The sequence below is a fragment of the Falco peregrinus genome, chromosome 7, assembly GCF_023634155.1.
Source record: "Falco peregrinus isolate bFalPer1 chromosome 7, bFalPer1.pri, whole genome shotgun sequence".
NCBI lineage: Eukaryota > Metazoa > Chordata > Aves > Falconiformes > Falconidae > Falco > Falco peregrinus.
Genome location: NC_073727.1, coordinates 72,337,734 through 72,358,510, shown reverse-complemented (window position 1 = coordinate 72,358,510; position 20,777 = coordinate 72,337,734). Strand labels below are relative to the sequence as shown.

General features: G+C 39.8%; 1 protein-coding gene across 2 annotated transcripts in view; it reads right to left on the bottom strand.

Moving 5' to 3' along the window:
• Window positions 1-474: 474 nt before the first annotated feature.
• The window catches only part of AGPAT5 (1-acylglycerol-3-phosphate O-acyltransferase 5), a 60,430-nt gene continuing 40,127 nt past the window's right edge, over window positions 475-20,777 (bottom strand). Inside the window, exons 7-8 of one of the 2 annotated variants that reach the window (XM_055810024.1) lie at window positions 4,709-4,832; window positions 475-3,043 (exon numbers count right to left, since the gene is read on the bottom strand). In XM_055810024.1, coding sequence (XP_055665999.1) covers window positions 2,818-3,043; window positions 4,709-4,832 — 350 coding nt within the window. In that variant the 3' untranslated portion in view covers window positions 475-2,817. Of the gene's footprint in view, window positions 3,044-4,708; window positions 4,833-19,451; window positions 19,660-20,777 lie in introns of those variants that run through there. The other variant, XM_055810025.1, reaches the window with a different exon arrangement.

Genomic DNA, 20,777 nt, shown 5'->3' with positions numbered 1-20,777 from the left:
AAACTAAGTTGTTGAACATACAGGTCCCTCTCAGATTTAACACATCACTAAAACTTAGGTGATAATGCCTCTGGTGTTTGTTTGCAATAGCTCTTCCCATCCCCTGGCTCTGTCCACACTGTCAGAGTTGTCTGCAAGGCCTATCGCCACAGAGCCTGATTCCTGGCCAGAATTGTGGTGCTGCACATTAATGAACGTTATTAACAAGCAACAAGTGGTGCAGGTGTTCATGGGCTAAAAGCTATTGCAATCTGACCGACCTGGTGGTGTGTTGCATTGGAATAAGCACAAACTGATTCTAACACATTTTTTAGCTGCACGGAAGAAAAAGACAGTTGTTTTCATTGACTGCTTCTCAAACAAATCCTTCCATCAAGGACTTAAAACCACACTTGTAGGTTTTCTCTAAGCAGTTCCTGCTAACCAAGTTACAAACACAAAAGTGCAGAAAAAACTAAACAAGTAGACAGGACAGAAAAGTTGAATGAGCATTGGCTCTTCTTATTTTAATGAAGAAATATTTTAAGTTAATATCAGTGCATATTTAGAAATAGCATGTGATACTCCCAATGCCAAATACATCAGCAAATTACAGTTTCAAAACTTTATAAATTAATGGCAAGAAAAATAAAATAATTAAGATTAACACAGAGAATAAGGTTCAAGATAAACATCCTGTTTGTTTGTCGCACTGTGTCAATTATATTCCTGGTACTTAAACAGCAAGGTAGATCCAATATTTCATGGTAATTAGGCTCTCCAAAATAGCAGTTAAATGAATTAAGCTGTTTGCATTTATTTTTGATGTATCATTTAATGTTATTCTTAGCTGTTACAAAGAAATTTAGTCATATCAGAGTAAAATTTCATTCCATGACTGATAAATCACACTAGCACAGGAACACTGCCTTCTGGTTATACCCACTGGAAACAGTCAGCTGAGAATAGGAAGAACTACACGTGAGCACATTTGGCTGTTACATAAAATGGCTTTTTTTTTTTCTGGTTTCACAGCCTCATAACAATACTGTTTTTCAACATTGTTCCCAGTCATTGTTTTTAAAATGGTTCATCAACATATCCTGAATCAATCACTGATATAAATAACTCCAGTGACAAAATCTATTATGGAAGAACACAGAACTGCAAACTGAAAGTTGTACCAAATGATTTTAAAGTGGAACTGTACTTAATCTATAAAATCCTGTTAAAAAACCCAACCAACCAACCAAAAAACATCACACAGTAAAAGCAATGTCTTTAATTAACTGGCAACAGTGGAATCTGAAAAACTGAGTTACAATTTTTAGAGACAGTTAACTCACAATGGACTCTAATGCAAGCCAAATTGTACTGAAGCTAGAGAGATGCACATTTAAAGCTTGCAAGTGTGATACAAAAATATTCTCTAGTTCTTTCATTTTGATACAGGGAGTTCAATTCCCTAATGGAAGAAGATAAAATACATCCTCTTTCCAACTCCATCGCTGTACATATATATTCCCTTGATATCAGGAAATAGCATTTCCCTAACAAAAATATCTGCCATGGGAATTGCAGACTTTCTGGTAGTAAGGATTTGTTGATTTTGCTTTTTAAAGTATGTTTTCAAGCAGGTGAAATACTGATAGGATACGCATTTCTTTCACTACTAGTCTACTGCCTAAATCATATACATCAATCCATAACTTCAATCCAACTGCAGTCTGCATTGCCTAGAACGATTTGAGAACCTAGTGTGATACTACGGCATGGAGATGACTGCCAGATTATGAAATACCAGGCTAAATCAGATTAGTAGGAAAAGGCACATGCTTCGGATTTAGCAGGAACATCTGCAGGCTCCTCGTTACCATATCCTTACACTCCTGAAGTTACAGTAATTCTGTGCATTACCCAAACAACAGAGTTTGCTTCCAGAAAATCGTGAGGTAACAGGAAACTTCTGCTTATGGCACATACACATGAAAGTCTGTGAACTCAGCTGAAACTCTCGAGGTGCTTGGGACAACGCAGACACAAGGTAGGCTACAGTCTGGTTAGGCCAGAAACAAAAACTTAACCTATCATTATACTGCACACATTCCTTTTATGCACAAATACAGGGTGCGCAAAATAAGCTGTTTGCTCAGTAAAATTTAATGTTTTGCATATGTAAAATAATCAGTTAATACTGCAATACAATGAAAAAACATGCACTAGATAAACAGAGCTTCTTCCCCATGAACAGGAGTTCTCAGGAACATTTTATTCTGCTTCAGGTAACATCTCATGATTTGCCAGCTTACAGTCCCTTTTAAAGAACACAGTATTTAGCTAAACTGAAAAGCAAAATTAAAAAACAAAAACAAAGGAAAAAAGTTTTGATTTTAGTTGCAATACAGCTGGGATAGATGCAACTGCGCTGTTGCAATGCACCAAAGAGTAATGAAAATTCAACATGAATATCAGAAGAATAAATAGATACCCTAAATTAATCTCTGTAAATACATTCAAAGGTCCACTTAAGACACCCTTATGCGTAACTCACACTTCACTGAATCTGCAGATAGAGATGGATGTTAGTTCATGGGGAAAGCAATTTATCATGTGACTCGGTTTATCCGTCATTATTTCAGCAAAAATCAGTAGCAAATTTGAAAATCTACATTTATTTTCCCCAGACCGACCACACAGAGGCTTGTCATAAAGTCTATTATTTCCAATGTTCAATCAATAAGGCTTTATTTACACTTTTTTATTATAAAGTCAGGAAAAAGTTTGGTGCAATGTGCAAGAAAAGACTGCACATTTCACTGACTGGAGACTAACATCTGCTTATGGTTTAATGCTAACCCACAGGCAGCCAATTAAAGTCCCATATATCCATGTTTTTACATAAAGTTTCCTTCCAGATTCTGTCAGAAGCATACTAGCAGTCAGGCCACCTAAAAACAGCAAAGATGGCAAAGTTTTCTTGAGGCTTAGTTTGGAATGAACACTTTTCCCAGGGAACTTATTTCTTCTTTTGGAATCCTTTGCATCATAAAACTCTATTAGTAACCTATAAGCAGACAAAAGGACATGGTCAAAGTTACACATTAGCCTACCAGTAACTACCTCTAATCACACATTGTTTAACAATTGATTTCACAATATGCAGCAGCTCATCTGTATCAAGTTTAAATTCTCAGTATGGCTTAAGAATATGATGCATTCAAAGTAACATGGCACGTCAGAGTACTCAGCCTGAACCCTTGTAAGCAATAAAAGCAGTTTTTCCTTGAGACCAATTTTAACACTGAATATAAAAGTTGAAAAGAGTCCTTTTCATTCAGCATTTAGCAGGTACCGGGCAGTATCGTAGGACAAACCAGCACACAGTTAATCACTGAACACCAAAGGAGGGAGGAAAAAGTATCTTCGTAAAACAGGCTAATAAATAACAAGGGCTCTCAAGACACTAAATATTTTGGAAGCCATAGGTGCAAGAGTAAAATGCTATGCCACTGGTTTAGTAGTAACTTTCTTCCTCCTATTTTTGAAAACCAGTAATAAATGGATTTGAAAATTTTGGGGTTTTGTTTTAAGTATCTCTAAATTCGCCTGACAGACTGCTTTGGTCCCAGGAAAGATGTTCCAGTTAACAGGAGTCTACAACGAGACAGATGATCTGGGTTCAGTTTTGCTGGTCTTCACCAGAAGACTACTTCAGGGATACTGGACAGCCTTTTACAGTATGCATCAGTTCCTTATCTATAAAATCAAATTCAGACCTTCTTCCTCTCAAAATTGAAGAAAAATTACTTAGTGATCCTAAACTTCTAAGACACTTTAGTAACAGTGCCATTTTTACAGATAGTCATGTTAAGTTTTACATGGATTTGAAGTTCACTTGACAAATTAATCTAGTTTTACTTCCATGGACTGTGAGACTGGTGGAACAATTTTAAAGCAGAACATACTTGAAGAACCAGGGAAATTTCTGTCTCACACAATGTATTCAAAGATTTGGGAATTAAACAGATTAATCTCCCTTAAACTGGACTTCAGATGTGGCAAAGCAAACCATCATCTCTCAAACAATATCTAAATCCCACATTTAGGCATGGAGTCCTTCCAGAGCACAAGGTCACCCAGGATCTGCTGCATATGCTCACTAGTGACCTTATCAGGAGATACTGGAGGGAGCCAGTCACTTCAGTTCTGCCACGATTCAAAGACAGACAGATGAAACTTTCACTTCACCTAATTTTCCCAGCGAAGGTAGGGATCTCGTGTTTTTATGCAGTCACTATCTGATGGAAGATGCATAAACAGTTTTGGCAGATTAGATCAAGATCTGCCCCTTTCTAACTGTAACCTAACACTGATTACGAGGCTAGAATCAGCTTTTTGCTTTCTTGCCTACCATGGGCATATTACGTTCATGGCTGCATATGACTCAGCTACAAGAAGGTACATGGCGAGTATTCAGATGAATATGAGTCTTGCCTGGAACATGGACTCACACTTCTTCAGTGTAAGGAAGCTCTGAAACCCAAGAATCCCAACCTCCTGAACAAAAGGTTTAACCACAAGGTTATTATACAAAGCATGCACAGGACTACCAACACCACCTCTCTTCTGAGAGCCTTACAGCTTGCACTGCTGGTAACAGAAATCACGGGTATATCTGTTAACACGAGACAGCTTCTTGAAACAGAAAATCCTGCATATTGCTACTCACTTATCCTTTATTTCAAAACGTTCATGAAGCCACCTTCTCATATACATCTGCTCTTCTGGAATGTCCTTCAGTTCAATTCGATCAATGAAAATATGAACTCTTGGGCATTCCTTGCAAAGAAACTCTAAAAGGAGAGCAAAACAACAGAACTGAGTTAGAAAAACACCGTAGGACATTTATTTGTCTAAACTACACCAGAAATCTGACCTTGTAGCTTTAAGTGCCTTGAAAATCTAACTTCAGTTCTCAAAAGCCTCCCCTCTTCATGTTCAGACCCTGAGCACTTCACTAAACCTGGAAGCCATCTGGCCTAAATACTTTTGAGATGGTGGCCCATTATCATGTACAGCATGGAAAAGCTGTCCTAAAATGCACCCTGCTAACTATAAAATGCTGTGTTTGAAAATGTTATACTTCCACCTGAGCAGCAATTTACTCATTCTGTAGCATGGGATGCAATAACTTTGATGTCATAAAGTTACCCACCCCGCAGTTTTGATTAAAGTTAGTAATCCTCTTTGCTCATCCTTTTTGAAATCTAAATTTTGTTTGCTCCTGGATGACAAAATCAGAATTACAGTGATTTCCTGAAGTATGTCAAGAAGGAAGTGGGCTTCAGTTTAAATAATAACCTATAATTAAAAAGTATAATGTTCAAAAGACTCAGAACAAAATGCTGCCTTCCATTTTGCATCCCTTCATTTTTCCTCTGTCTTACAAAGCTCGAGACAGTCCTATTGCTATCCTCTTCTCCCATTTCCTCAATTTGTCCCTAGAAAAATTTAGCGAGCAAGCCTTAATTACAAACAAAACTCCATTACTCAAATAGCCTTGTGGAATTTCTTACAACTAACAAGTGGTAAGAATACTGCTCATGGGATGAAAATCCAACCAGTGTTTGTGTATTAGTAATAATTTGCATTTATCAGTAGCAAGGGTATTGCAATAGCCATAGCATCCCTGCGAAGAGATGTACGATGTGAGGATGGAAATGCTTAGAAATTTGGACAGTCTTCATATTTTGAAAAGGGACCACAAGTGCCTTCCTACAATACCGACAGGCAACAAATGTAACACAGACTGGGTGGTCCTTTATCTTGTTGACATTCTTTGGACAGCTGTGCAGATGTATGGAAGACTTTGACCCCTAACTGTTAGGGGTATCTTGAGGAATGACTATGTGCAACATAATTGTTGCTGCCTGTACATCTTTATTATTGTCTGCCAAAGCAGATATCCCCCTATTTGTTTTTCTGCTTTACAGGATTATTGATTGTTAAGGACTCTGCTGTAAAAGCAATCCTTATCGTATACTAGAAATTGCCTCACAGATTTTCAAAAGCCTATTCGTACAAATGTATTTGTGGGCTTGTAGAGGGGGAAGGAAGGAGACCGGCTAAAGAAATCAGCAAAGTCTTACAGCATTTTGAAGCAGAAATCTGTAAGGTGTTGTGTGCGGTTTTGTCTAGTCACCACGGGGTAAAGGGAGCAACATGGGCCACACACCACCAACTGAAGAAATGGCTGAGGGCTCTAACCAGAAACAAGTCCACCTCTTCACCACAGAGCAGCAAACACAACTGTTGCTAAAAAGTTTCTGGTACAATAATCTGCTAGCTACAGCTATTAAGGTGGCAGACAAGTTAAGTACTTGGGAGTCCAGAATGATGGTACGTATAGACATCACCTTGAGGTTTATGTGCGTGCTTTTGCTAACCACAAAGAAATCAGTGGTTCTCTCCAACCTCCCCCCTGCCCACCACCAAAGGCTAGGGGTGGGCAAGATCTTGGGAGGGGACACAGCCAGGACGGCTGACCCAAAGTGACCAAGGGGATATTCCATACCATATGATGTCTACTCAGATATAATAGCTAAGAAAAAGGGGGAGGAAGGGGGGGAGGCATTCATTGTTTATGACATTTGTCTTCCAGAACAGTGGCTACATGTACCGAAGCCCTGCTTCCCGGGAAGTGGCTGAACCTCACCTGCTGATGGGATGTACAGAATAACGTCTTTTGTTTTCCTTCACTTCCACACGCATGACTTTTGCTATTCTTTCATTAAACTGCCTTTATCTTGACCCACAAGGGTTTTTTTTTTCCCCATCTTACTTTCTTCCCTCCTTGTTCTGCTGAGGAGGGGAGTGGCAGAGTGGCTTGGTGGGCACCTGGCACCCAGTTCAAGTCAACCCACCACAACAGTATTTTCCAGATCTGGTTCTCTTAGGATACTATCCAGGCATATGAATGAAGGTCATCCACTATATGAGCACCTAAAAGCATACTATTAATATTTTAAAATGACAGATGTATCATCCCTGTCTTAAATGCTTATAATGTCCACTGATGTGCAAATCCTCTTTTTGAGTGCCATTACCTATGAAGTGGAACATTCTAACAATATGCAAAACTGTATCTAAAAAAACCTGTGCATGGAAGCCAGATGATAGTCTTTTTTGTACTAGACTCCTAAACAAACTATCTGTGCTATGCAAATTTAGCTAGGGCTGAAGATCTAGTTTTAAAAGATGTTAGACACATTCTGTGCATTACATAGTGTATGTTTCTTTTGCTTCACAGCACATAGGCTGTTCTGTATAGGAACAAACAACTCTTTCCTGATGTTATTTATAATCTCAGTTATAAATTATTAAGCATTATTAATAGCTATATGGTATTTTTAAAACTAACGTTAAGCTGCTTAAAAAAATACTGATATTTGGTCATTTAAAGACAGCAACAGAGTAAATTATCAATAATAAGCTCTAGTTAACAAAACACAAATAAGGCATTAGTATTTGAAAATTAACACCTTCCACCACCAAAGCTGAAATGTAGCAACTCTACAAATCTTCTTAGAAAGCAAAAAATCCTCCACAAAAATTGAAGTGTTGCTGCTGGGTTTCTACCTTATGCCCAAGTTCCAAAACAAGTTGACCCTTACTACTTCCCACACTAGTCATCTCCAAAGAGTCTAAACTGAGTCCCCATATGTGAAGATCCTAAGACTTTAACTTCCCACCTTTGTTAATCCCAATGCCCATCTCCACAGCCTTCCTCTCCCTTGCAGCTTGAGACTTAGTAGAGCCTTGCCAAAGACTGTGTAATTTGCAGCTGCAGGTGCTCCCCTAAAGAGGATCATGATGGATGGCTATAAGCTCTTCAGAAGGGATGGGCAAGGAAGGAGAGGCGGTAGGGTCACCCTGTATGTTGGAAAGCGTTTTGATTGTCTAGAGCTTAATGGTGATGATGACAGGGTTGAGTGTTTATGGGTAAGAATTGAGGGAAGGCCAACGAGGCAGATATCATGGTGGGAGTTTGTTACAGACCACTGAACCAGGATGAAGAGGCAGACTAAATCTTCTACAAGCAGCTCGGAGAAGTCGCACAGTTGCTAGCCCTTGTTCTCAGGGGAGACTTCAACTTACCAGGTGTCAGCTGGAAATACAATACAGCAGAGAGGAAACAGTGTAGGAGGTGCCTGCTGTGTGTGGAAGAGAGCTTCCTGACACAGCTGGTGAGGGAGCCAACTGGCGAAGGCACCCTGCTGGACCCGCTGTTGGTGAACAGAGAAGGACCTGTGGGTGATGTGGTGGTTGGAGGCCATCTTGGGCAGGGGAGCCCAAGATGTTATGGAGCAGATCATCATAGGCTCCATCACAAGGCACATACAAGACAACGAGATCAGGCCCAGTCAGCACGGGTTTATGAAAGGCAGTTCCTGCTTGACTGACCTGATCTCCTTCTTTTTCAAGGTGACCCACTTAGCGGATGAGGGAAAGGCTGTGGATGTTGTCTACCTTGACTTTAGTAAAGCCTTTGAGACAGTTTCCACAGCATTCTCCTGGAGAAACTGGCTGCTCATGGCTTGGACAAGTGTACTGTTTGCTGGGTAAAAATCTGGCTGGGTGGCTGAGCCCAAAGTGTGGTGGTGAATGGAGTTACATCCACTTGGCAGATGGTCACAAGCGGTGTTCCCCAGGGCTCAGTATTGGGGCTGGTTCAGTTTAGTATCTTTATCAGTGATCTGGATGAGAGGATTAAGTTCGCCCTCAGGAATTTCACATAAACACCAAGTTGGGTGGGAGCGTTGATCTGCCTGAGGGCAGGAAGGCTCTGCAGAGGGATCTGGACAGGCTGGATTCATGGGCCGAGGCCAGTTGTATGAGGTTCAACAAGGCTCAGTGCTGGGTCCTGCACTGGGGTCACAACAACCCCACACAGTGCTACAGGTTTGGGGAAGTGTCTGGAAAACTGCCTGGTGGAAAAAGACCTGGGGGTGGTGGTTAACAGTCGGCTGATATGAGCCAGCAGTGGCCCAGGTGGCCAAGAGGGCCAAGAGCACCCTGGCCTGTATCAGAAACAGTGTGGCCAGCAGGACAAGGGCAGTGATCGTCCCCCTGTACTCGGCACTGGTGAGGCCGCACCTCGAATCCTGTGCTCAGTTTTGGGCCCCTCACTACAGGAAAGACGTTGATGTGCTGGAGCGTGTCCAGAGAAGGGCAACAAAACTGGTGAAGGGTCTGGAGCACGAGTCTTATGAGGAGCGGCTGAGGGAACGGGGGCTGTTTAGTCTGGAGAGGAGGAGGCTCAGGGGAGACCTTATCGCTCTCTACAACTTCCTGAAAGGAGGCTGTAGTGAGGTGGGTGTCAGTCTCTTCTCCCAAATAACACGAAATAGGACAAAAGGAAATGGCCTCAAGTTGCACCAGGGGAGATTTAGATTGGATATTAGGAAGAATTTCTTCCCCAAAAGGGCTGTCAAGCATTGGAACAGGCTGCCCATGGAAGTGGTTGAGTTACCATCCCTGGAGGTATTTAAAAGACATGTAGATGTGGCACTTAGGGACATCCGTGGTTTAGTAGTGGACTTGGCAGTGCTGGGTTAATGACCGGACTCTATGATCCTAAAGGTCTTTTCCAACCTAAATGATTCTATTAGTCTATGATTTCCATCCATCGAATCAAAGCCATTTTATCAAAAGCCTGGGCACTAAGGACATCTGCAGATGAATTTGTAATGTATGCAATCAAGCTACTCAGGCAATCTGACTAGTCTTTAATTATCCAATTCATGTCAGGGTTTAATGCAACTAATCCCAATTTTTTTTCTCTAGACAGACAATGTCACTGCAATCACATAAGAACACCAGTGGGTAAGAACTATATATTGAGAGGTCGTTTTTGAGAAGAAACAGCTGGATTTTATCACCACAACCTTTAAAGGATTGTGGTGGTCCCACGACTATTAATTTCACATTAGCTTAACTCCCAGAAGACTTACGTAATTAAGCTAAGAAATAAAATCTTATTGAAGCAATTTATTATGTGCAAATTATATCCAACTTCAGGGACACTAGCCCTCAAGCCAACATCTGACAGGCTTTTCAGATCCTTAAACTTGCCAGAATTCCTTATAATTAACAGCAGGAACAAGGAGGCCTGAACTTTCCTTCAAGACAAAACTTAAGTGCAAATCACACATTATAATCAAACATTGTACCAGGGACAGCATTAGTCAATCAAGAACTGAGTACAATTTGGGTTAAATGAACACTAACAAGCTGTGTGGGAGCCAAGTGGACTGACTTTTGTGTGGGAGATAATTTCCTAATAACACTTTCTATCTGGCTAAATAACAGATGTAAGTGCAGAATGTTTATAATGCTTCTAGTGACCAACCATTGCAGAAGGAAGGAACTGAATGTAATGCAGTGGATTGAGCATTTTTTGTTCTTAAACCGTGACACTGGGGCCTTCCTTCTGTGGGACAAGATTCACACTAACACAGGACTGAAATATTCAGTGCAGAATTAGGATTAATGAACAAGGTGCAACAGCCTTCAGAAAAGGAATCTGGTCTACAGTTTTTAATTCCAAACAAATGTTTTGGGAGGGTGTTTTGCTTGCTGGGGCTTCCACAAGGTTGTACCAGTTTTCAATTTCTCACCTTCAAAAGCCAATTAATTCTGTTTTCAATTATCAGCATTACCAGGGAAAGTAAGGGAAGGAGAGAAGCTCTAAAGCACAGCCATACCTGTAACTGAGAAGGGACATACAAATGGCCTCACACCACCTTCCTCTTAACTCTACCGCAGAAGTTCATTCCACCACTCCAAATTATTTGCCTTGCCCCTTAAGAAAGTTGTGACAGGGGCGTTACACTTAAACAGATATTCCAGTTTTCAATTACTAATGAAGTCTATTTTTATATGCACTTTAAATATGACAGCAATAAAGTAGCTCAGATTTCAACCTCCTACATCAGCTCTTTTACTGCAATGTAATTATTGCCAAAGTCCTTCAAAATTAAGGAAGGACAAACTGTAGCCTGACATAGCAGTGTCTACTTAAAGAGTCCCTGGTTCTCTCCTGTTTGTGATAAACTGAAAGTGATTATCACAGGAAACTGAAATCTGAATAACCTTTATTATTCTAAATAAGTAGCATTTCAAACATATAAGAGTATGTCTCTTCAGGAATAGAACACTGCATGTTGTGGTGCTTATAGTTTCACTGGCAAAACAGTGATAGCAAAGACATTCATTCCTCTCTGAACTGTAGATGCTTTCTCCACCCTTTTAAAATGTCCATTTTTCTGGACTTAAGTGTGCAGCTACCGAAGCAGCTGGTAAACTATCCCCCCCTCAAAGAAAGAAATCCCATCTCTCCACTTTCATTTACTTGGTACACCAAAGTAACAACCCATTGGCAAAACAAACTAATTTAAGTGCTGTGTTGTTTCTCTGCCTGAGACCTTCCGTCACCTCAAGTTGAGCTGACAGGAAACTATTTCACGGCTTGCTCTAACAAAACAGAGCAGTGCTACAGCAAAGCGGAACTAGATGGGAAAGCAAACATCCAGGGTACAGCACAGGTTGTTTAGATGGATTAACCTGGGGAGCAGTGGAGGAGTGGGCAGCACTAGCACCTGCTGGTACTGCTGATGTAGGGAAGCGTGGAGGGGATGTTGTGCAGGTTACGTGGAAGCTTGCCTGGGACCTGAGGAACAGCATTTTCAGAAATACTGCTAATCCCCTGTGCAAGGCCTGAGAGGCACACTGAGACCAGAGCCTCCATGCATGCACGAGGGGCACAGCGTATGGAGTAAGCACCTCAGGAGCTGGGGGACATTCTGAGATGAGAAATGGGATGCACCTGAATCATTATTAAACCAGGGTGCTGGCAATGAAAACCTAAAAAAAGTTAGGGCGCATTTCAACTAGCAGCTGGGGAAAGCTGGAGGTCAGGAAAAGCAATCTGTTCAGAGGGACGTAACCTATGAGGTGGATGTGGCTAAAATTCAATGTGAGGGCAAAACTCAGAAGCGCCTCTGTACCAGCATAAGAAGCCTAACCATGAAGACAGAAGAAAAATAATTATTGGCACCAAGAGATTACCCCTGTAAGGCAGGTATCCCAGTGGTCTTGAAGGATCATGCAATGTCATCAGGCTACCACGTTTATAGGAATGGCAGAATAGGATGTACAGGTGAGGGAATGGCAGAGTGTGTGAAGGGTTATATAAAGTGTAATAGCCTTATATAATAATGAGACAGAAGCACAATGAAATCCTTGTGGACAGAAATCCCAGTGGATGGAAATCCCAGGCCCTAATAAAACATATCTTAGACAGATTTTTAAATTACTTCTTGATAAGTGTGATAATAGTGACCAGAAATTGTCAAGCCAGACTGAGAGCTGCAAGTTCAGGACTGACAGCAAGAGCGTGTAATTCCAGCTACCTTTTATCAAACTGCATCAATACTTCATCAGGATGAGGCATATGCAGTGGGGTGGGGTGGGGTGTGTGGGACACAGACACCAAACCAACCCAAACCAAAACCAACTAACCGAATGAAAAAACCAGAAAGAAAAAAAAAAAAGACAAAAAAAGAGGACATTGTTTCCTGGAACAACTAGCAGCAAAACCCACAAGAAAAGATACATTCCCGATGTGGTCTTCAGTGGTGCACAGTGTTAGTGAGAACTGCACTGGAACCACCGTACAATTAATTAAGCAATGTAGAGAAAGAGACCCAATGAATCCAGTGCACAAACACAGAATTAAAGAACTATGTAATAAGGGAGGGAGGGAAAGAAAAAAACCCAAAGTGCAGAAACAGTGCAAAAGGAGGCAGCCTAGAGGCTGTGAAAAAAAGACCCCCTAAATACCAAATCCCAGGAAAACTCTTATTAGAAACCCACATAAAAGATGTATAATACTGCAAAAGAAGTAGTCTGGGTGGATCTGAAACCCATCTGTATGGCTTAAAGAGAAAATTAAGGAGGCTACCACTATACTCCTACCTTCTCTTTGAGGAATGGAAATCTCGTCCAAACAAAGGAAAAGCCACAAAACCACTCATACCAAATATAAACATAAAATTAAGAGGAATAAAAAGGACTTGAAAAATGCAAAGGATGCACTTACCATTTTAACTTTTCTGAATAAATTAAAAGCAGTAAACCAGGTAAGTCACTGGTGGAACTGCTGGATGACAAAGGTGTGAAGAGCAGCACTCATGGTAAAGTATAAGCCAATGCAAGAGAAGCTCAAAAATTCATTTGTATTATTTTTTCTTGCTGAAAATGTTTGATTCCTACACCCATTGCATTCTTTGTACCAGATCCCTCAAAGGAAGTAGATCAATAAGTAAACAGACAGCAAGTATTAGACTAAATAAACAAGTTAGATGTCAGGAAGTCACCAAGTCCAGACAGCAATCATTCAAAAGCTCTCAAATGTGGAATTTAAAAACAAAGATGTGTAACCTATCATCACAAACACCCACTGTCCCATAAAAATGGAACCCTTCTACAAACGAGGGCTTTAGAGATGATGCTAGGAAATACAAACCAAAGAGTCTTACCACCCTGGGTAAGATAGCAGGGTCTATAATAACATCACTACACGCAGAGATAATCACAGTCTGTCGGCAAAAAGTTGGCATGGATTCTGTAAAGGGAAATTCTGTCTCACCCATTTGATGGATTTCTACAACAGCGTCAAGGAGCAGGTGGATAAAGGGAATTCACTGGACATGACATATTTAAATTTCCATAAAGTCTCTGAGAGGGTTCCACATTGAAGGCTATTAAAGAAATTAAGCTGCCATGGGATTAGAGGAAATGATGCTTTATAGACTGAAAGCTGCTTAAAGGAGAGGAAGCAAATGGAAGGACTTAATGGTCACTTTTCAGGATGGAAAAAACCCAGCAAATGATGTCCTCCAGGGACTGATGCGAGGACTGGTTTTATTCTGTGTCATGACCAACGAGCTGAAGAAGAGAGCAAACAGTGAAAAACAGTTTTTCACATCTTTTTCAGGACCTCAGGCTCTTCTGGGTAGTCAAATGCTGGCTGAACTCCAAAAGGACCTCAAAGCTGAACAAACTGGGTGAAAATGTGGCAGCCAAGCTTCAGCATAAACAAACACGGGGAAAAAAAACCTGAAAACCTAATCACATGACGCTTAACTTGGAACTGGTGCTTACAGTTTGGGAGTTGCGGCCCTTCTCTGAAACCATCCTCTCAACTGTGCAGCAGCAGCCCAAATCACCCCAGATAGTGGGTGGCATCAGCAAGGACACTGAGAACAGGGCAAGTGAGTCACTTTGTAGATATATAGAAAGATTGTGAACCCACATTTTAAATACCATGTGCAGTTCTGGTCCCTGTATCCGCAGGAGGCTGTACTGGACTCAGAGAAAGCCAAAGAAAAGGCCAACTAAAACATTTAAGGAGAAAAAGCACTTGCATTACAAACAAGGAGAGAGATTAAAAAGCCAGAATTCTCAGTTTGGAGAAGGGAAGCAGAGGGAATGATATGACATCTTAAAAAATAATATTAAAAAATCCTGAAGATGACAGGTAAGAATTAATCCTGCAAATTCGAGGGTAAATAATCACATTTCTGTACCTTCCAAAAGATGCCCAGATCTAAAGACTCTCTTAAAATTATTATCAGAAAATAGTACATATGGGTTTTTTATACCAGTATTACCACTGGAGAACAGCAGAGTGTCATTGTAAGATGTTGCTGAAACTAGATGGTATTTGATGAAGACCCATAGCACTTGCACTGAAACAATCTTCAAGTGGCTTTAATCTGTTATTCTAACAGATGCATTCTGGCCTTTGTACTGCTCTGTAAGAATTTGTAAATATTGTATGTGGGCCAAGTTAGCAGGAGGTTTCCTACAAAAGCATAATGGTTTTGATCAATAGGCTGCCAGCAACAGAACCTTGATCAGGTTAGGTCTGTGGATTACATCTAAAGGGTACCCCACTGCTGGTAACTGGAAAGGAGCAAATTTAGATAATCTGTGCCTGTCTTGGAACATTTTTAAAGTTTCAGAAGTGGAAAAAAGAAGTTGAACTTACAGTTAAAAAAAAAAAGGGGGGGGGCAAGAAAAGATACGAGGATTGGACTAGTTCAAAACAATGCTCCAGCAAATAAACAGGATCTGTTCGGAACTACGCCAGCACTGCTAGTATTGATGTTTTTGCCTTTCCTTCAGCCAGTCTGTTTTGATAAATACAGAACAGAGTAGAAGAAACAGACTCTGATCAACAAAAAGCACAAAAATAAACACAGGCTCTCTAAGCAGAAACGTATTTCTGGCCAAACCTGATAGTGTGAAGAAATTAAAGTTGTTATTGTTATCCTCAGGGTTTAGATACACTTTTGAGTAAAGATCAGGAGCTCCTCGAGCTGTTGTACATAAATGCTGCCTAGGGAGCTGAATGCTTCTTATGTGCATGAGGCCCAGTGTGCAGGGTAATTTTATGAATCTCCAGTGTAAATACTTCCAAAATCCTCTTTGTGTAGCAGAGGTTTTTGATGACCATGTGCTTTCTGATCACTAATTCCCAAAGGGAAGCTACAGATATCTACCTTCAGTAGGAGCTGCTTGAGAGTAACAGAGATACACAACATCCTAGTTTACAGAGGCACACACACTCTAGGCTCAAAGGGATGGTGTAGGGGGTTATTACTCCCATTGGGGGGTGTTAATAACACTCAGATGCAGCACCCACAGGTGTTTGTGATGTGGGAAAAGGAAGAATCATTTGTGCTTGCCTTATTCTTACACTGCTCCTTAGGCAGTTTTTTGACTGTTGGTGGAGGCATAAAACTGGGCTACAGAGACTCCGAATACAGTCATCTTTACGGCCTTGTTCTGAGATATGTAAAGAAACAGAGGTGCCACTCAGACTCAGACTGATACTCATTTCTCTGATTTTTTTGGAGTCCTGTGAAGAACTACAGCAAGACCCGCATACGTTCCCATAACCTGATGCTGCTCTTCAGTGAAACATCATTATTTTTGAGAAGTAAAATGTTTATTTGTTACAGTACGAAAATACTTTGTGTTTACCCAGACGGTCCTTATCTGCAGAATATTGATGCATATGTCCACATCTGTGTTCAAAGTGCCATTTCAAATAAGCCATCCACAAATTAACAGATAGGCTTTCATCTTATCCAAACTATTTTTACTAGGAAATTACAGGGGCTCTAAAATGACAGATCTAGTCCTACGGAGGACAAGTTAAAATGCATTCAGTTTAAAACGGAATGATAGTTTATTTACTTTGTGGTACTTGGTGAAATCACGTTATCAAAAAAGTTGTATTTTAATATTTTACACAAAATAAAACCAGGGTTTTCCTTTAAAGGAAAAATGAATGATAGAATATCACAGAACTATGTTGTCAACTAGTACTGTTACCAAAATTCCTCCAAGTATTTAAATGGAAATTTACATTTTGAAATATGAAAGCTGGTTACCTAAATATTGCTTGAACAGATGCGGAATTACAAGTTCTTGATATGAGATCTACTATACATGTTAAAATGCAAATTTCACCAGTGCTGACATCCAGCCTCAGTTCTAATCTACACCCTTTCTTCAGTTGCTCTAAAATAATTGCCATTTCCATATTCTTTCATGCAGTAAGAACACAACAGCTAGCAGAGATCTGAACAGATTATTAGTCATTTCATCACTGTAAATCTTACTTTGGACAGTTTTACATTCCTGTTACTGTGTATCAGTTTATTATCAACATATCTGTAACCATCTACTTCTTATCATTCTTTGGACCTTGAAAGACAATGGATGTGATCAAATCTGGGCCACGGCCCAGACAAAGACTGGTTTCTATTGCTCCAGTTTCTTTTCCATTGTCCTGTACTTCACTGTCTAACTGGGTCCTAACAAAAATGCAAGCATTTGGAAAAGTGTAATTTCCCCTAGGGAAGTTAGGCTAGTCTGACCTCCTCAAATTGTACTGATCAAAGTGATGTACAGATTTTCAGAAATGTACACAATACACACGCTTTCAAAGTGTTTGCTCTGGAAATTATATACAGCAGAGTCAATAATTCTCAGGAATTCTTCTGACTTCTTTAAGACAGAGTCTACATGTACTTGCTATTTTTATTCAGTGTTTACCATTGTCACATGCTGCTATTTCACACAGTCTTTCATCTACAACAGCCAGATGAATACCATCTGGTTATGTTAAAGCCTTCAGGCAGAATAATAAAGATGCAGATGTACATAATGCTCTTTCAGGTGCAAGAATGACAACGGTTCCCATGTCCCACGAGACCTGCCTCCTAACACCAGGCAAAGCTGGATGGAACACTTAGGACATTCATTCAGAAGGGGGAACACTAGGTTGTAATTTTTTTTTCCCCAAGCTTATTTCTACTGTTTACTTAATGACAGGGTAGTAAATATCAACAAATCCAGCACAAGAGTTCCCCCCCACCCCTTTTCCCTTCTAAATAGTTTTTTCCAGAATTCAGCACCTGAGATGCACTTCAGCTATGCCCATATGTCTATTTACAACTTTTCCTAATGACCACAAATAAATACTGTCTAGCAGGATGGTCCTCCCTAAGCAGGACCATCACGTTCTTTCATTAATGATCTGGACAAACCATCTTCAGTAGTGATAGAGGAGAAATCTGTGGGAAATCGCTGTTCTTTGGAAAGACTACCATGTGCAGGATAAGCTTTCATTGGAAATGTACCAAGATCCAAACTTCTTGGAATCAAAAGGAAAAAATAACAAATAAATGGCAGGAAAAAAAATTCATCCATTGGTCACAACTGAACGTGAAGCAATAGCAAAAAGCAACATCCCTGTCTAAAGCTAATCTTAGTAGTCCCTGTCTGAGACTAATGAAATTGACGCCTTCTAAACCAAACAACTTGCAGCTGGAAAGTGCCAACAAAACATTGAAATGCATAAATACTGACAAAAAGTTAAACACATTTGAAAGGATATACTATAGTAATTTGCCTGCTCTAAAAAGGTACTATGTTACCAGGTGTGCCTAGCATTCACCGTTCTTCTCAAAGCACTAATGCAGAAAAGATGGTGAATATCCCTTTTCCATTGGCTAGTATACTATGTTGTGATTTAATCCTGTTAAGCAAGTCAACATTGTGATATTTAAGCTTGCTGGAATGAAAAAAAATTAAAAACCTGATTTTGCTAAGAAAGTCTATTTACACTAAGAGTTTCATATTACAAAATTTAAAATGCAATTCATTTTTTCTTCAGACTTTTTACACATTTACAGTTTACTAACATAATTTCTCGGATAAAGCATGGTAGTACAATTCACAGTCACTAAAATTTCTGTTTAACCTGCTCTGTTTACTGCTGGAGACAGCAGCCAAGAGCTGACCAGATCCCTGGGTAAGTATGGTTTTTTCCAGAAGTGGTAGAGGCTCTTCTGAGGAATTGAGATTTATAGAACTGAAAGTAAGATGCATTTCAAGAAACACATTATATCTGTGTGGAATTCAGATTTCATTCACATGGGAAATGTCATACTATGGGAAATACAGTCCTCAAGTAAAGTTGTGTTTATCAGAAGTTTGTTTTCCATGCAATAAATTTCAATCAGAGTTGCTAGATTGAAAAAGACACGTCAACCTTATCTTTTAAAAATTACCAGGATCACACTGCCATTTTATTCCGATGAGAATGAAACCCAAAATTCTCATTCAGCATTGGCACAAATATGAAATGTTCATATGAAATGCACACATGAAAATGGCATTTTATAACTCATTTTAGTATGGTAAAAGAGCAATAATGCTAAAAAATGTCAGATCCAAAACAACATGTAATTCAATTCTTGTTATATTATATCCCTGGACAGACCAATTGTTGGACTTCTGCATAACAAATGGTGAAATGATCTTGATCTCTTAGAACAGAAATGTTTTTCTTCCACTTTATGACTGGAGGGCCTAAAAGAATGACAGCTATGTTCCACACTGGCATTTATAAAGTGTCCTTAATCTACATAATTTATATTATATGGAATACACGTGACTGCCACACTAGCATAGATATCCTACATGGATATTTCATCTACCTATTCTGTAATGGGTAACAACTGGTTGGCTGCACTTCATTCTATGTTACTGAACTTATTTTTACCCAAGGCTGAAACAGTGATTACCCCAGCCCTAATAGTAAGGGTGGCTGAAAGATACGCCTGGGCTGCCCCGCCGTGAGTCTCCAAAGGCTGGATGTGGGGTAGCCACCCCAAACCGCCTGATTAACACTTGACACTGGATGCAAGAAATAGCCAACAAGGAAATGAAATTTGTTAGTTCCCTTTCTGTAATGATATCATGCTTCATGCAAACTGGAAGGTTCAAGAGGTGAAGAGGTCTTATAAGGAATTTGAACATTTGCCATCTTATCATTAGGTAATGACATTTTAATAGTTTAATTAACCATCAGGCAGTGAAAATTCCAGCATGAAAATGGTTGAAACTGCCTAGTAATTAAGTCAGGAAACAAGATATGCTGCAGGGAAGGGGAAATGGTCCTATTTGTTTTGAAGGGGGTCTTCAGAAGGGTTGAGTAACAGGACAAGAAGGAGGCTGCCCAGTCTTCAAGTAAGTCTGTAAGAGGGTCATAAGGTATTTTAAAAAAATAAAATTAAAGATTTAAATAATAAAATCTGTAAAATCAGGTTAAAAAGAAAATTATAAATAAAAAATGTTAAATCATGAAAAGCACTTTTGAAATTTAGCCATAAAAAAAATTCCTGTTGGGAACAAAACGTACATAAAATAAAACCATCCTAAGACCTTACGGTACAACACAAATGTTAAGTCAATACACAGTGTTGTTGCTCACCTATCCAAAAGAATTTTAAACAGGGTGAAAATATAAACCCACACAATTCCAGAACTTCTAAACAAGTAGCAGCTGGAAGGAGTTCATGTGAACTTTACACCATCTCAAAGAGTTACATCTGCTAACGAAGTGACATGGAAACAGCCACTCTACAAACTATTTCTAGCAGCAGAAGGAACAAGTCCCACTGACACCAGGACAGAAAAGGAGCGGTAAGATAGCTAAGAAATTCCCTGCAGGTCCCTCAGCCAACACTGATCCCAAAAGTTTGAACAGCTCTGCGGAACTACGGTGGCATTTTTTCCCCGCTCTGTATCAGTAATGCAAAAGACTCAAAAGTGCCACTTTGAGCCAACTAGCAACAGACAGTTGTGCACAGATATGGCTGAATAACACATCAACTACAACCGGAAAAAAGATGTCTGGCTCTCCAGTGACAATGCAGGTAAATGAATTACTATAAATAAATAAATAAGTAACTCCACCACCGAGCGTAATCAAAAACCAGCAAACCCTGAAGCTCTCTGTCCCAGAGTTTTCCCCAACAGAACCCCCCCGAACTTATTTTCTGGTTAGATTACTTGGGGAACATACCACTGACTGACCCCATTCTCTTAAGGTGCTATAGGTGTTTTAAAATACTACACCAAGTGAAGCCCACTTGCACAAAATGCTGTTAAGCATTTGTAAGGTTACTGGGTATGTGTAGTAATTTTGAAAATTGCCAATAAAAAACTATTACTACGTATTTTCCTTTTAAAATACATGCATTTCATCAATTAGATCACATGTACACATATGTAGCACAGAAGAGGAAAAGAGACAGAGGGAGAATTTACAAGGATGCCAAATCCCAGTGCTAGAAAAAAACATGAAAGTA